At 28.7% G+C, this 17,954-nt stretch overlaps 1 protein-coding gene across 1 annotated transcript; it reads right to left on the bottom strand.

Annotated features, from left to right (window-relative positions):
- Positions 1–11,531: 11,531 nt before the first annotated feature.
- LOC124930150 (immune-associated nucleotide-binding protein 9-like) lies at positions 11,532–12,803 on the bottom strand. Its single transcript, XM_047470512.1, has 3 exons — positions 12,557–12,803; positions 12,194–12,474; positions 11,532–12,113 (listed from the first exon to the last, which is right to left on the bottom strand). The coding sequence occupies exons 1-3, from the start codon at positions 12,801–12,803 to the stop codon at positions 11,532–11,534; spliced, it is 1,110 nt and encodes a 369-aa protein (XP_047326468.1).
- Between the last annotated feature and the right edge of the window lie 5,151 nt (positions 12,804–17,954).

The raw sequence follows: 17,954 nt of genomic DNA, 5'->3' as shown, positions 1-17,954 counted from the left end.
ACCAATCTTAGTCGACCTTTCTTTTACTCTCACTTCAACAAATTAACAATCAATCTAAATTATTCACAGACCTTTTATCCAACGTCAAACCAACCACTAACCCCCAATTGACTATTATCTTGTGACTCACACTTTTTCATATGTCTATTTATCCTCTTGTCCGACGAATCACCCACCACCCGACATTTATCTCGTGACCTCACACTTTCAAATGCTCGTCAAACAAACCATTAATTTTGACCTCACACTTGACAAACCACTCACCACCCGACTTCTAACTCGTGACCTCACACTTTCAAATACTTGTCAAACCAACCACTAATTCTGACCTCACACTCGACAAACCATCAACCACCTGACATCCATCTCGTGACCTCAAACTTTCAAATGCTCGTTAAACTAACCACTAATTCCGACCTCACACACGATAAACCATCCATCATTCGAGTTTCATCTTATGACCTCACACATTCAAATGCTCGTCAAACCAACCACTAATTCTGACCTCACACTTTTAGATGTATCGTATCCTTTGTTTAAAAGTTGCACCACCATATATTATAGTCAATAATGTAATTTTGAAAAACTAAATTTGCATGTTTAGGGATTTGAACTCTAGTCTTAAACATGAAATGTTAACACTTTAACCGCATAGACCACTTGAGATTGTATAATTTTATTATTTTGTGTATATATATATATATATAATGTATTTAATATTATTACCAACTAGTTAATTTTTTTATTAACCAAAAAATTATTTATACTCATAAAGAAAATATTATATATATATATATAATGAGAGAAAAAATGTATAATAAAATATAAAAATGTATTTATATAAAATTAATAAAGAAAAAGTATTTATTATTATTTACCATTTATAAAAACTTTATATATATATATATATATATATATATAATTATATATATATATATATATATAATTATATATTAGGAGAGGGAAAATAATTATTATGAAAGAGAAAATAATATATACATTTAATATTTAATGACGTGCATGATTGTTGTGAGTTTAAATTTTAAGCATCAATCTAAAATAATAAGTCTTTATAATTCAATAATCTCCTTAAATATGTATTAAGTAATTGTCCATCAAACAAGCCTTTCTTATTAATTATGTATAAAACCTTAAATTGTTTCATTTTTATGATAACCTTTCTTCATCATAGAAGAAACATTTCAAAGTAAAAATTAAGGCCTAAAAGTTCATGTGAAAATAATAGGGTTTGTGGACCAAAAGTAATTGATCATTTAATAATTTGGCCAATGAGCTCATATATGGGCATGGGATTTATTAAAAATATAAATTATGTAACTGGGTAGTGAAAAATAAGTGTCTACAAAAGTCTAGTACTTAAAGTTTTAATGATACATAATAAAGACCATGGTTCAAATCTCGTTAGAGCGAGAGGAGATGGTTCGATGCAAAAATTTATGTGAAATAAGAACATTGGTTTGCCGAGGAGATGGTTGGATGTAAAAATGCTCGAAATAAGGAAAATATAATATTGGTGGTTAAATTGTGCGAAAAATGGGTGGGTAGGTAAATGCCATTAGTAATTTGACCAAAGTGAAAGTAAAGGTCATTATATTAGAATTCGATTGTGGTGGATAAATATAGAATGAGATGGTTTGGAGTTTGTTGATTTCATCTAAGTAAAAATGTAAGATCATGAGATTAGAAGTTGATTCATGTGGATAAATAAATAAGGAATGAGATGGTTGGTTAGTCAAAGTAAGATAAGTAAGTTAGGTTGTATATTGTAAAATATGTGAGGAGTATGTTGTTTGACCAAAGTGAAAGTAAATTCTCTACATGAGAGGTCGATTGAGATTGGTAGATGAAAATGTGGAATGAGAATGTTGGTTACTCGAAATGAGTAAGGGTCAAAGGGAGGATAACTAAGTTGGGTTTTATATTGTAAAATATGTGAGGAGATGGGTTCGAAATGAGTAAGGGTCGAAGTGAAGATAAGTAAGTCGATATGTATATAGTTAAATATGTGAGGAGATGGGTTATTAGATTAAAGTAAAGTCTTAAGATGAGGGTCGATTGAGATTGGTGGATAAAAATATGGAATTAGATGGTTGGTTAGTCGAAATGAGTAAGGTCACGCGATAAGAGGTCGATTAGGAATTGATGGGCCAAATTGAGGGTAAAAGAGATTAGTATTTTAGAGATGCTTGATTTGACCAAAGTAAAAGTGTAAGATCACGAGATAAGAGATCGATTATATCGACAAATATGGAATTAGATGTTTGGTTAGCCGAAGTAAGTCGGGTTATATATTTTAAAATATGTGAGGAGATGAGTTGTTTAACCGAAGTGAATGTAAGTCTTGAGATGAGAGGTCGATTGAGATTCGTGGATAAAAATGTGAATGAGATGGTTGGTTAGTCAAAATAAGTAAGATCACATAATGAGAGGACAATTATGAATTGGTGGGCCAAAATGAGGTAAAAGAGATTGGTAAAATTGGAGATGGTTGATTTGACCGAAGTAAAAGTGAGTTCACGAGATGAGATGTCGAATATGGTGGATAAATATAGAATGTGATGGTTAGTTAGTCAAAGTGAGGATAAGAAAGTTAGGTTGTATATTGTAAAATATGTAAATAGATGGATCACGAGATAATAAATCGATTGAGGGTTGGTGAGCCAAAGTGAGGGTAAAAGAGATTGATAATATTGGATATGATTAATTTGACCGAAGTGAAAGTGTAAGATCACGAGATGAGTAAGTCGGGTTGTATATTATAGACTATCTGAGGAGGTATGTTGTTTTGCCGAAGTGAAAGTAAAGTCTCGAGATAAGAGATTGATTGATATTGGTGGATAATGATGTGGAATGAGATGGTTGGTTAGTCGAAGTGAGTAAGGATCGAAGTGAAGATAAGTAAGTTGGGTTGTATATTGTAAAATATGTGAGGATATGGGTTTGAAATGAGTAAGGGTCTAATTGAGGATGAGTAAGTTGGGTTGTATATTGTAAAATATGTGAGGATATAGGTTATTTGACCAAAGTGAAAGTAAAGTCTCGAGATGAGTGGTCGATTGAAATTAGTGGATGAAAATGTGGAATGAAATGGTTGATTAGTCGAAGTGAATAAGCTCACGTGATGAGAGGTTGATTAGGAATTGGTGGGCCAAAATAATGAGGAAATATATTGGTAATATTATAGATGGTTAATTTTATCAAAGTAAAAGTGTAAGGACATGAGATAAGAGCTCGATTATGGTGGATAAATATGGAATGAGATTGTTGGTTAACCGAAATGAGGATAAAAAAGTCAGGTTGTATATTGTTAAATTTATTAAGGAGATAGGTCACAAGATGAGAGGTCGATTGAGGATTGGTGGGTTAAAGTGAGAATAAAAGAGATTGGTAATATTGGAATAGTTGATTTGAACGAAGTAAAAGTGTAAGGGCACGAGATGAATAAGTCATATTGTATATTGTAAAATATATAAGGAGATGAGTTGTTTGACCGAAGTAAAGTTAAAGTCTCAAGTTGAGAGGTCGATTGAGATTAGTTGATTAGTCAAAGTGAAAGTAATGTCACAAGATAAGACATCGATTGGGGATTGGTGGGTCAAAGTGAAGGTAAAAACGTTGGTAATGTTGGAGATGGTTGATTTGACCAAATTGAATGTGTAAGGTCACAAGACGAGTAAGTTGGGTTGTATAATTGTAAAACATGTAAGGAGTTGGGTTTTTTTACCGAAGTGAAAGTAAGGTCTCAAGATGAGAGATCGATTGAGATTGATGGATAAAGTATGGAATGAGATGGTGGGTTAGTCAAAGTGAAAGTAAGTTAAAAGATGAGATGTCGATTGGGGATTGATGGGTCAAAGTTAGGGTAAAAGAGATTGGTAATGTTGGAGATAGTAGATTTGACTAAAGTGAAAGTATAAGGTCACGAGATGGGAGGTCGATTGGGGTGAATAAATGTAGGAATGAGATTGGATGGTTAGCCGAATTGAGGATAAGAAGGGTCAGGTTGTGTATTATAAAATATGTTAGTAGGTGGGTAATTTAACGAAGTGAAAGTAAGGTCTTGAGATAAGAGATCGATTGAGGATTGGTAGATAAATGTGGAACGTGACAGTTGATTAGTGAAAATGAAAGTAAGGTAACGAGATGAGAGGTCGATTGAGTTGATAAATGTGAAATGAGATGTATGGTTAGCCGAAGTGGAGGATAAGAAGGTCGGGTTGTATGTTATAAAATATGTGAGGAGATATGTTGTTTATCAAAGTGAAAATAAGTTCTCGATGTTAGAGGTTGATTAGGATTTGTGGAAGAATGTTGAATGAGATGGTTAATTAGTTGAAGTGAAAGTAATGTAACGAAATGAGAGGTCGATTGGGAAAGAAATTAATATTCGTGGTTAGAATATACGAGAATATGGGTTATTTGACCGAAGTGAAATTTAAGGTCATGAGATGAGAGGTCCGATTATGATTGGTGTATAAATATGGAATGAGATGGTTAGTTAGTCAAAGTGTTTTAAGTTCTTAGTCGAAGTGTTTTAAGTTCACGAGATTAGATATCGATTGGGGATTGGTGGGATAAAGTGAGTGTAAGAAAGAGATTGGTAATGTTTAAGATTGTTGATAAGAGCGAAGTTAAACTGTAAGGTCATGAGACGAGAGGTTCATCTGGAAAGAAATGAATATTGGTGGTTAAAATATTTGAAGAAATAAGTTGTTTGACCGAAGTGAAATTAAGGTCAGAGATCAATTGTGATCGGTGGATAAATGTGGAATGAGAGAGTTCAATTTTTTTTAATATATTATTTGTGATTTATTAAGTATTTTGACACATTCAATACATATATTAAATTTATTTTAAAAAGTTTTGTTGAATTTATTTTGTTTATGTTTTTTGTCTGTGTGCATTGCACAGAAATCCTCCTAATTTTATTAATGGTCCATTTTGTGGGTTTTTTTAATATCGGAAGGTGCATTATTTTTCATTTTACCACTCAAATTTGAGTTTGTGTTGTGTTTTTTTTGTATGACAATCTATTTAGTTTGATCAGATTTGTCATTTCAAATTTTTGTAATTCAAAAATATTTTTAATCTTTGGTAAGTCGTTTACTTAATTCTCATACCCTACAATCGTGTTGGTGACCATTTTTCAAATTTGTATTTATATCTTTCTTTACAACAAAGAGATGATATTCTTGGAGTTGGATTTTTTTATTATTATAATAAGTTCTTGGAATTTATTTTTAATTTGGAGGCCCTTTTACATTTATGTTCTAATTATTTCTATAAGTTTCTCACTATTTTGATCCTATTTATATATGATCAATTATCATTTGTCAAAACTTTTTCTGGCGTTAGTTATCAACCCTCTGGAAAAAAAAAATTATCATTGCTCAGAATTTTGGGTTTTAATCGGTTTGTTCTCTTCAATCACTCTTTGTTATTGAATTCAAATGAGTTCGGTATTAAAGTTACTTGGAAGAAATTGTGGATTAGTTACACTAAAAATTGTAATATTTGTAAATTTATTATATTTAGTTTTTTTTTTTTTTTTTTTTTTTTTTTTTTTTTTTTTTTTTTTTTTTTTTACAAATTAAAATTATATTCTTACTTCCTTATTTGAGTTAATAAAAAAAAATATTATACATGTAAATAATGTTTAATTATAGAACACGATATTCATGTCATGACGCACTAAGCACAGTGCACTATTATACTAATTGATTATTAATTTACTGGGTTAAGAAAAGTGACGTGCTAAAGTTTATGAATTTTTATAAGTGCAAACCATCTATTTTCACGTTCTCATATTTAAAAAAAAAAAATAATATAATTCATTGTTTTATTTATTTTATTATTAAATAATTTAATAAGAGTAACATTTATTCACTCTTATTATCCAAAATTTAATCGATATTTATTTAAATCTACCTTAAATTTTTTTTCAAACAAACCCCACCTCCGAATACAGGTTCATCCTTAACTTTAATTAACTTAACCTCAATTTTAATCATTTCTTTTATTATATTAATTTCTTATAAAATTTGTTTTTTTTTATAATGTTAATATTTGATCCCTCATGTACTAGTTTTATTATTTAAAGTTATTTTTGTGGGTCAAAATTATATTTATAAAATAAATATCAATGCATAAAATTATATATTAAATTAAAAGATCTTAAAAAATATATATATATATATATATATAATAATACTTAATTTTGAAAGTGTCATGATGACTGGGTTGAGAGACGATGTTAATTTGAATATATATGTGAGAGTAAATGGATACTTGGGTCTGATTATGTGTTGACCTGTTCATAAACTTAAAACGGTTAAAAATAAAATTAAATATGTTATGGGTATGTTTCAAACTTGTAACTTAACAAAAACAAGTACAACCCTTAAACCAACCCTTAAACCAACTAGGTTAATAACACTTTATATTTTAAATTCAACACTAAATATAATTAACGCAAGACTTGTTAACAATATTAGTTCAACTTTTTAACTAATATATATATATATATATATATATATATATATATATATATATAAGGATGCTTAATTTTGAAAGTGTTCAGATTGTCGGGTCGAGAGTTGTGGTTAATTTGGATATATATTTAGAGTAAATGGATACTTGAGTCGAATTGTGAATTGACTCGCCATACACTTAGAATGATTAAAAATAAAATAAAAAATATTATGGGTATATATATATATATATATATATATATATATATATATATATATATATATATATATATATATATATATATATATATATATAAATAAAAGATGTTTAATTTTAAAAGTTTTCTGTTTATAATAATTAAAGTTTTTTTTATTGTACACCCCTTATTTATGCAGTGGTTATTGAGTTTGGTAAGTTTTTATCTTAAAATCAATCTATTTTTTTTAACTAATTTAATCAAACTTTTAATTATTAAATACTAAAACTATTGTCACTTAATTTTTAATATAAATTAATTATTAAACAATATGTGGACAGGAAAAAGAATGGACGAAAGTAATTTGATCATAAATATTTAAAAACTAATTTAAAAAAAAAAAAAAATTGAATCATGTAGGATTTTTAGGGAAAAACTGAAGTAAAAAAAACTCATTAGTCAAACGGGCCTCAATGTATATAGTGCGAATTTGTAATAAAGTATTATAAAAATTCAAATGATAATATTATAGTTATATGTTTGTGAATGAAGTTACAAATATTATTTTAAAAACTCAACTCAAATTCACATGTATTTATAGCTAAAAAGATTATATATTACTTATTTTTGTAACGAGATGTTTTAAGTTTTACCTAGGTCTCCAAACATGAAACAATACAAAAAAAAATGATTTTATTAAAATAGTTTCAGTATATTTAAAATGAAATGTTATTATATTTTTTATGATTGACACGGACATTTAATTTAATTCATATTATTTATAAAATGCAACTTTTTATTTTATGCTTATTAAAATTAATGTATTTGCAAAATATATATAAGAAAATAACACAAGATTTAACTTAGTTTTTTTTTAAAAAAATTGTAAGCAATTAAAATTAACTATTATGTGACCGACAATTTTTAGTTGTTAACTCGGTTATGTTATTTAAAATAATTTACTATTAATATTTATTTAATCTTGTATTAATTGATATCTGAATATCTAATTGAATACAATTAAAATGTTTTGTGAAAAAATCAAAGTTAGGAATAGATTGGAATCAAACTAGCCCTATAGAGAGTAATAGTTAATCATATATTTACACAGTTGAGTAATAATGAGTCTGGATTCGCATTAATTAATGTAATCTTCTCTCTTGGGAAGCGCAGTAGTCACGCATCACATCTTTAATTTCACGGTATCCTCTATTGGGAAGTGGAGGAAGATATTCAAAAGTAATCATCTCTTTAATATAATAATTTCAATTGTATAAATATTATTTAATTTACCAACTGACAAACTAATTAAAATTTATTATTAAAATTTATTATAAATATTATTTAAATGATAATTTTTGTACTTAAATTTATGTTATCCTAAAATGACTATGAAAACTATATTTTATCTTCTTAACTTTTAGAATTTTCACATTATATATGATTTACAAACTGTTATAAAAATGATTAACAAAATTATTATAAATTATTATTAAATAATTTAAATGAGAATAGAAATTAATTTTTTTCATAAAAAAATATTATATTTAATTATATTGACAATATAACTGAAACTAAATTTTAAAAATTAACTTTTATACATAAACTTAATTTCCAATAATATGATAATATAACTATCAAATACTTAATTGACTTGCACAATTCAAATGTCTAAATTAAAATAAAAAAAAAATACAACATTCACATATATTAATTTCTAATAATTCATACTATTAATTTGAATAATTTATTATCATTTAAGTATGATATAACACAACATTTTTTATATTTCTAACAAATATTTTTATTAAAATAATATTAACAAAGTTAGTTAATTTGTATTGTTTATTAAATACAAAAATATATATATATATATATATATATTTATATATATATATATATATATATATATATATATTTATAAAAGAGCTTACGAGTTGTAAACTCACAAACAACAACTGTACAAATATTTTTTATTTTATTTTATACATCTCATGAAAGATAAAAATTTTAAAGATTGCAAAATATTTAATAAATGTAATATCATTCTAAATAAACATTATATATAGTCCTTTGATTTAAACATATCTACACGACCAATGAAAATAATTATCATCAAATATAAATAATAAAAATAACATAAAATTTTAAGATGAGATAACTTGAGATGAAATTGTAATTTTATAAATAGTAAATATTTGATTCAACTATTCATACCATATTTCTTACAAACAAAATAAATAACAACTTGTGTAAATATTAATTATAGTGTATAATAACATGATTTCTTCTCTTCATCTTTGATGCAATGTGTTGCAAAAAAATCACATCTCTTTTGTTTTTATCGTCGTCTTCATCGTTATCATTATCGATGGATGGCGTCTCCATCGTTTTTGACGTCGTCTTTTTCTTAATTGTCAATATTTATAATCTCAAATAGAAAGAACTTAAGTGGTTAGAGCAACCATTATGGTCTTCATAATAATTACATAAACAAATTTAATTTGCGGTCGTCTTTTTCTTAATTGTCAATATTTATAATCTCAAATAGAAAGAACTTAAGTGGTTAGAGCAACCATTATGGTCTTCATAATAATTAAATAAACAAATTTAAAAATGAACGATCTTAGGTTTACAGGAATTATTAAATATTTTTACTTTAATAATAATTAAAGTATCAAATGCAACATAATATATATAAAGTTGTCCTCTCTGTCTTTGTAATTTTCTTATTGTCATCATCTCTCAAATTTATCATGTATTTTTTAACTATAAAAAATATGGTAAAATTATGAAATAATTTATAAAACTCCATAATTATATATAAAGAAATATTTTTTTAGAATATATATTATATCGAGAAATAAACATTGGAAAATAATATTTAGAAGATTCATGTAATCTCGTGAAGCGACACGGTGGTCACACAAAGCGGCACGATGGTCACGCGCGTTACGCAAAGCGGTGCGGTGATCACGTGAAGCGGCACGATGGTCACGCGAAGCAGCACAGTCGTCACGCGAAGGCCCATCGCGTTACGCGAAGCGACACTATGATCTCGTGAAGCGGCACGGTGGTCACGCGAAATGGCACGGTCGTCACGCGAAACGTCACAGTTGTCACGCGAAGCGACATAGTGGTCACGCGAAGCGGCACGATCGTCACGCGAAACGGCACAATCATCACGCGAAGGGTCATCCCTTATAGCGAAGGGCCATGCCTTGGGCGTTTTGTTTTACCTTCTGACTCGGATTTGGTTGAAAGTTTTCGTTATTCAGCATTCTTTGTATCTTTTGATGTTCTAAGATTGCCTAGAAAGACAACTGTTTAAGGTGATTAATAATACACATGTTTTTATTGCATTTTTTTCACTGATTTTAGTGGATGATTATTCAATTGTTGGATTATCTTAAATTTGTTTATTTGTGACAATTGTTTTTGAGCAATTTATAAGGTCTTGTTGTTTGAAATAACTTTAATTACTGTAAGTTATAGATTCTTAATTTGAAAATGAGTTCATTTAAAATTAATCTTAAATCGATTGAGATTTACACCTACTTATAGACTGAAACGAAAACATAGTAGTGAAAGGATTGATAGAGTAAAGGATACAATGTTTGTTTATAATATTCAGTATGATCATAAACCTATCCAAATTAAAGCCCTTAAATACTAAGTAAATCCTATCAAAAGTCGCAACCATAGTTATGAATTTAACTGATAAGGCAAGACAGACAAATAAGCCTGAATATGAGTAGATGACATATTTTTTTAATCAAACAAAACAAAGAAAATCATTCTTCATTCAGTTGAAAAACAATAGAACGGTAACGCCCGTACCGCTTCGCGTGACGCTTCATGTGACCACCGTGTCGTTTTGAGTAACGCGATGGGTCTTCGCGTGACCACCGTGCCGTTTCACGAGATCACACAAATCTTTCCTGAAATTGAACCAATTTAGAGCATCATCTGCAAATATCATCATCGACAAGATGAACAAAATATGAACAAGATGAACAATAAGAACAACCTCATGATTTAGGGTTTGAAGATAAACATAATGGAAATAAGAACATAAATCGACATGAATGATGAACAATAATGGATTACAACGGATTTTGGTCGTCAATGTGTATGATGTGTTCGTTTAAAGTTTCGTCTTCGCGAGAGAGAGCGCGGAGTAGAGATGAAAAAAAATTAACGAAATGAAAAAATTGAGTATTTATATGAATGTATTTTCGTCCAAAATAAATAAAGTGGTCACCAACGCATTAAAAATTATGCCACGGATGCAATTAAGAAAATCTTTAGGGTCACCTCGTCAAATTTCCTTAAACGAGGGCAGATATTTTTTTTTTAGATATTATAATCTAGTGATTTTATTTTTAAGTAGAAAATCTGTTTATAATTGATTTTTTTTATGCTATATATATAACATAGAGATAGAATATTGATTTTTCATTCTATCTTTCAAATGTTTTTCTCAATAATATGACTTTTCATTTTCACTACAAGATAACTTATTATTGTGTTTTATTTGTCTTTTTTAATACAAATTTTTACTTAATAAATATAAATTATTATTTTTATTTCTATAATTCAATTTTATAAATAATAAATTATAAAAAGTTGTTTTTACGTCAACTTTACACTTCTGGTTATATTTAATAATATACATAAACCCAAACAAACAAAATATTAAAAAAAAAAAAAAACAAAAAAACTATTTAACCTTAACAGTTCAATTACAATAGTAAGAAATTAAACTTGAAATTCAAAATAGTAAACATCAACCTTCTCAAACTAAACAGTTGAAGGATTTCTCCATACATGATCATCATCATCACATAATGGTGCATGCCCATTTACGTGCTTTATCTAAATCGTTCTTTAGATTAGCTACTTCAATTTTGAATTGTAACTTAGTTGATTTAACATACTTTTCAGCAATAAACCGTTCAACACGTGCCTTGTCCAAGTCATTCTTTAGACTACCCATTTCCCGCATGAATTTGGACTTTGATATTTTAGCATTATTTTCAGCCTTTAACCGGGCAGCTCTTTCTTCTGCCAATTGTTGTTTAAGAATAAAAATTGATTTAGTCAACTTTGATTCAACCATCTGAACCACATTCTTTAAATCCTCTTCATATTCTTTACGCCTCTCTTCCATCATTTGAGATAACTCAGAATTGGAATTTTCTGCCGATTCCAACAGCTTCATTCGTTCTTGCTGATCACGGAATTCCTTGTCTGCTCTCTGTATTTTCTGAAATATTTCATTAGTATATGGCCGACCCCCATTTGAATTCATGACCTGATCCACCATTGCAAGAAGACTCTCTCGTTGTTGAGCTTGCTTGTGTTTATCCTTTGTCCTGTTATCAAATAAAACTTTTCGATTGTTACAGACGCGAAGGATTTCCTGCATGAAGAAACAATATAGCTATAATTCAGAATCTGCAGGGACTCAAAAATTAACAAAACAACACAAATAAATGATACCTGAAGAGATTCAGAATTCTGACGACCCAAATAATCTTTAAAAGACTCATCTTCTTCCTCTTCCAAGTCATCTCCACCGGTAAACACAACAATCATGTAGTCATAGATCTTTTCACCGAAAAGTTCTTTGAGACAATGAATAACGGCTTCTTCTTCCTTAGAAAACCGACTTCTCAGAGAGTAAACCACCAGGATAGAATGAACACCAGCACTAGTCATTCGGAAGCATTTTAGTATTTCACTTCCAATAGTTTCATGGTCAATTGAACTATCAAATAATCCTGAATGTGCAAGCAAATGATTAGATTTGAGGATAATAAATGAATGAATGAATGTTGGCATTACATGTAATTAAGTACTTACCAGGTGTATCAATAACGGTAAGAGTTTGACCGTCTGGAAACTGAGTTTGATTACTTTGAGTAATAAGTGTAACACCGAATGAGTTAGTCTTTGAAATGAAGGCTTTTGTCCCCAATATGGAGTTCCCAGTTGCACTTTTGCCGTTTCCAGTTTTCCCGACCAAAACAACCGTTCGATGACCATCAATAGCTTCATTTGATGATGAATAAAAACCCATATCCTCTTCGTTGAAAATAATTCCTCCCATTGTTAATTTATCTCAAAGGCTACGACGACAAAATGAAACCAAAGATATTAGTTGTACCTGCGACTGCGAGCTTACTTTGGTGATATTACTTTCCTGATCTATCGAGTTATATAAGATATTTAATAATTATATATAAATATAATAATTAAATATTAAATATATTATAACGGCCTCGTTTGACTCGACGTTAATAAGCCGCGTATAGGCGTCTACGTAATAAGCTGATACAGTATCTTTGCGTAATAAGTTTACGTAAAAAATTATCATCAAACACACTTTTACGTTTAAACTCAAATTTCTCTCTACCTCCCTCTTTAGCGTTTATTATAATCTCAGCGTTTTTCTCTCTTTTTGATTCAGTTTATTGACGCTCGGTTATCCAGCTTATTTTTAGGGAAGCTTATTTAATCGTTAAACTTGAGTATATTTGATTCAGTTTATACGTCAAGCTTATTTATTTTTTATATTTATAATATATTATTTTATAATTAATATTATATATTAATAAATTATTTAAATTAAAAAATATTATATATTTAAAAATAATTTATTATTATATATCTTTTTCATCTTTCCATTTCTATACTCTCTCTTTGAATTGTAAATTTATTTTCAAGATCTATCACCCTCCTTGTATTATCATTTATTTACTATCACCCTCCTTGTATTATCATTCATTTTCGGTAAGTTTGATTCATCTCAATTGTAATATGTACTTTTAAATAATTAATTAAAGATAATTTAATTAAAAAAATATATATTCTAAACTAAATGATATGAATAAAAAAATTATTATTATATAGATTTTTCATATTTCCACACTCTCACTGATCTAATCTTTCAATTGTCCATTTATTTTTGAGCTCTCTCACCTTATTCCCTTATTCGTATTATCATTCATTTCAATTGTCATAATGTATTTATATTTTATACCCTATTCGTATTATCATTCATTTCAATTGTCATAATGTATTTATATTTCATATTTTGCTTAATTATTTTATATATGAAGATACATATATTATAAATAATAAATAAAAATATATTTAAATGTATATTTTTTTATTATAATAATTTTATATAAATATATAAAAATATTATAAATATATGAAATAGATAAGAGAAGGAATAAAATGATTAGAGAGATTAAATTGACGAGAGAAAATGAATAAAATAATTAGAAATGAATGAAATAGATGAGAGAGAGTGAATAAAAAAATATTTAAAATTAATGAGAGAGAAAAACGTTAAGATTATAATCTTAAACGCATATTATAATCTTAAATGTTGAGGAGGTATTGAGATAAGTATTAGTATTAAGTTTTATATTTTAATAATATTAATTATCCTTATCTATTTTGCAGATAGTTATATTTGTTTTAGAATCAGTTATTTTATTATTATAAGTTAGATGTAGATTTTAAACATTACAAGATAGTTTAAGGGCTAAAGTGATATTTGTATATCAAACTTTGCCTATCTGGTATATCACCCTTGTAACCTCTTTGTTTTGCACATATGCATCAATAATACAAAGTCAGTTTTTCTTCTTGTTATTGAGCTCTTTGGCGATTCTATTCAATTTCTAAGAGATCTTATATGAAAGTACCAGATCTCCTCATGGTATCAGAGCACTTCGATTTTGAAGGAGACGATCTACTTGAAGACACAGAAGAGGAGGACAAAGACACACATCAAGGTAATCTTACAGAATTTGGGGGAAACGTTCTTGAAAACCCTAACGGCGGAGAAACTTCTTCTTTGAATCATTCTTCTCCGGATTCATCAAAAATGACAACCAAGAAGAGACACTGTACAGATCCACTCTACATACATAGTGGAGAAATCCCAGGTGCAACCCTAACTTCTACAGTACTAACTAGGGCAAACTATTTTGAATGGAGCACAAGTGTTGAACTATCATTGACAGCAAAGATGAAGATGGGCTTCGTTGATGGGTCTTGCACTAAACCTGAAGATCCACAAGATGCGATACTTTGGAAAATGATTGATGTCATGGTCAGATCTTGGATCATGCATACAATTGAAAAGAAAGCAAGAATTCATTTCCAAAGTGCAACCACATCAAAGGAGTTATGGGATGAAATCAAGTCTAGGTATGAGACATATAACTGGCCAACTCAATACAAGTTAAAGAAGGACATCTGTACAGCTAAACAAGGTAATCTTGATCTTGAAGATTACTATTCTAAAGTTAGATTGTTTTGGGATGAACAGTTACATTTACAGCCACACCGAAGATGTACTTGTGATAGGAGTCAAAAAGATTGTGTAGGTTGTAAACTAGAAAAGGAAGTTATAATGGATTATGAGAAGAGCAATCTGCTCCTGTTCCTTATGGGTTTAAATGATTCTTATGAGAATTTAATAGATTCTATATTGGCCATGGAATCAAAACCAACTGTGTACAAGGCATTCACGATGTTTCTTAATGTTGAGAAGAAGAGAAACATTAATATGGAGCAGGACATATATACTTCAGCAATGTTTGTGAAAGAAAATTCCTATAGCAATTCTAGAAGAAATCGAACTGAAGATGTGAGGCAAAGAAATAAAACGCAGATATGTACACATTGCAACATGAATGGTCATCTAAAGGAAGGATGCTACAAGATCGTGGGCTATCCTAAATGGTGGACAAACAAGAGAAGGAAGAAGGCAGGTTCATATACAGCTAATGCAGCACATTTTGATGAAGAAAATGATTCAGTACAGATTTCGAAATCTCAATACAAGGAAATCCAGAACTTTATGAAGGCTGTCAAGGAGGGAAATGACAAAATAACAAGTACATCTAAAGGAAAAGGAAGCTGCATTGATCTTGACTTCGCTGCAGGTAAGTCTTCGAACTCAAAGTTTTTCATATCAACTATTTATGAATTAAGCATGAGTTTAAATGATCTCGAAAACAAAAGACATGTATGGTTAATTGATTCAGGGGCAAGTAGTCATATATGTAACAATAGGAACCTTCTAACTGAAATTAGACAAACTGAAAAAGAAAAAATTCTTTATCTAGCAGATGGTTCAAATAAGATTATAAATGAAATCGGTAATTTGGTATTAAATAACAAAATTACTTTAAAGGATGTACTATATTCACCTGATTTTAAATACAATTTATTATCTCTTGCTAAACTAATTAGAGATGAGAAAATGAATTGTATTCTTTCTGAAAATAATTGTGTGATGCAGGACCTTAATCAGAATATCTCGTTTGAACTTGGAAAAAGGATTGGGAATCTATTTTTTTGTTCTTCTGCAAATGAATTTGTTGTAAAAGAAATAGTTTCTAGTACTTTTAATTCCTTTTCTGTTAATGATTGTTACAAGATGCACCTAAGATGTGGGCATCCTTCAAATAAAGTACTCAATTTCATTTGTTCAAATTCTGCAAATAAAGTTCCTCATTGTGAGACATGTTTACTTTCAAAATCTCATCGCTTACCTTTCCCTACTAGCACAACTATGACAAAAGATGTTTTTGATTTAATTCATATAGATCTTTGGGGTCCCCACAAAAAGGAATCTTTCACAAAAACACCTTATATGTTAACTATTGTTGATGATTATTCAAGATGCATTTGAATTTTTCTTCAAACTAATAAAACTCTTGTTTTCAATAAAATTCAAAATTTCTTTTTTCTAGTAAAAAATCAGTACAACAAAAACATTAAGAAAGTTAGAAGTGATAATGGAACTGAGTTTATAAATTTGAAATGCAAAACTTTTTTTGAACAAATGGGAACAATTCATCAAACAACATGTACTTATACACCACAACAAAATAGTGTTGTTGAACGAAAACATAGACATATTCTTGAAGTAGCTAGATCACTAATGAGTTATTCTGGTTTGCCTATAAAGTTTTGGCCCTTTTTCACTTTTAACAGCCGCCTATTTGATAAATAGAATGCCCACATCAACATTGAATTGGAAAACACCTTTTTATGTGTTACATGAAACTGAAATTGATTACACTATGTTGAAAATTTTTGTATGTCTATGCTATATGGCTAATACATTTCCACACAAATCAAAGTTTGAAAATAGAGGGATTAAGTGTGTTTTTATTGGATACCCTTCAAACAAAAAGGGTTATCTTTTATATAACTTTGATTTAGATGAAATAGTTACATCTAGAGATGTTGTTTTCTATGAAGAGATAATTCCTTTTAAAGAAGGCACAACCATCACAAATCAATACACAAACTATGATCACATTACATTGTTTTCTGATCCCAATAATATTTCTAATGATGAAATATCACAAACAATTGATAAATCTACTTGTGACATGTTCAATTTAGAAAACTCTAAATTCATAGACATTGAGAATAACAAAGTCAAATCTAACTCTATTGGAACAAATATATTTCCAAATGAGAATAGTACAGATGATATTGATTTAGAAAATGTTTGTAGAAAAGGTTCTAGGATTAGATCTGCTCCAACTTGGATGCAAAATTATGTTGTAAACCAAGTTGAAACAGAAAACAAACAAAGGAAATACACTCCTAAAACTTTTCCTTTTCACATCTCTAACATAGATGAAGAATACATAATTTTTTTTTATCAAACATTGATCTTCACAAAACTCCTTCAAACTACAACAATGCATCTAAAGATCCAAAGTGGATCAAAGCAATGAATGATGAATTAGATGCTTTGAATTTAAATCAAACTTGGGAAATAACTAATTTACCAAAAGATAAAAAAGCAATTGGCTGTAAATGGGTATACAAAACAAAATTGAATGCTGATGGTACTTTAAACAAATGCAAGGCGAGACTAGTTGCAAAAGGATACAATCAGAAAGATGGAATAGATTTTCATCATTGTTTTGCTCCCGTAGCCAAAAGTGTTACTGTCAGATTATTTATTGCTTTAACAGCATCTGAAAAATGGCATTTACACCATATAGATGTAAATAATGCGTTCCTTCATGGAAATCTTGAGGAAAACATTTATATGAAACTGCCACCGGGTTTATACAAAATCCAAAACATAAAAAACAAAGTTTGCAAATTGAGAAAAAGCCTTTATGGTTTAAAACAAGCTTCTCGACAATGGTATACCGAATTATCTGTATTTCTTATAGAATCTGGTTTCAATAGATCTGAACACGAT

This window comes from Impatiens glandulifera, chromosome 3 (genome assembly GCF_907164915.1).
Source record: "Impatiens glandulifera chromosome 3, dImpGla2.1, whole genome shotgun sequence".
Lineage (NCBI taxonomy): Eukaryota > Viridiplantae > Streptophyta > Magnoliopsida > Ericales > Balsaminaceae > Impatiens > Impatiens glandulifera.
This window is presented reverse-complemented; position numbering and strand designations above follow the sequence as displayed.

Excerpts from the sequence above, each read along its gene's own strand:
- LOC124930150 (XM_047470512.1), bottom strand. The coding sequence starts at position 12,803 with ATGGGAGGAATTATTTTCAACGAAGAGGATATGGGTTTTTATTCATCA. Across the intron at positions 12,475-12,556 it reads TACCGTTATTGATACACCTG|GATTATTTGATAGTTCAATT; the intron begins GTAAGTACTTAA and ends TTGCACATTCAG. Across the intron at positions 12,114-12,193 it reads AGAATTCTGAATCTCTTCAG|GAAATCCTTCGCGTCTGTAA; the intron begins GTATCATTTATT and ends TTCTTCATGCAG.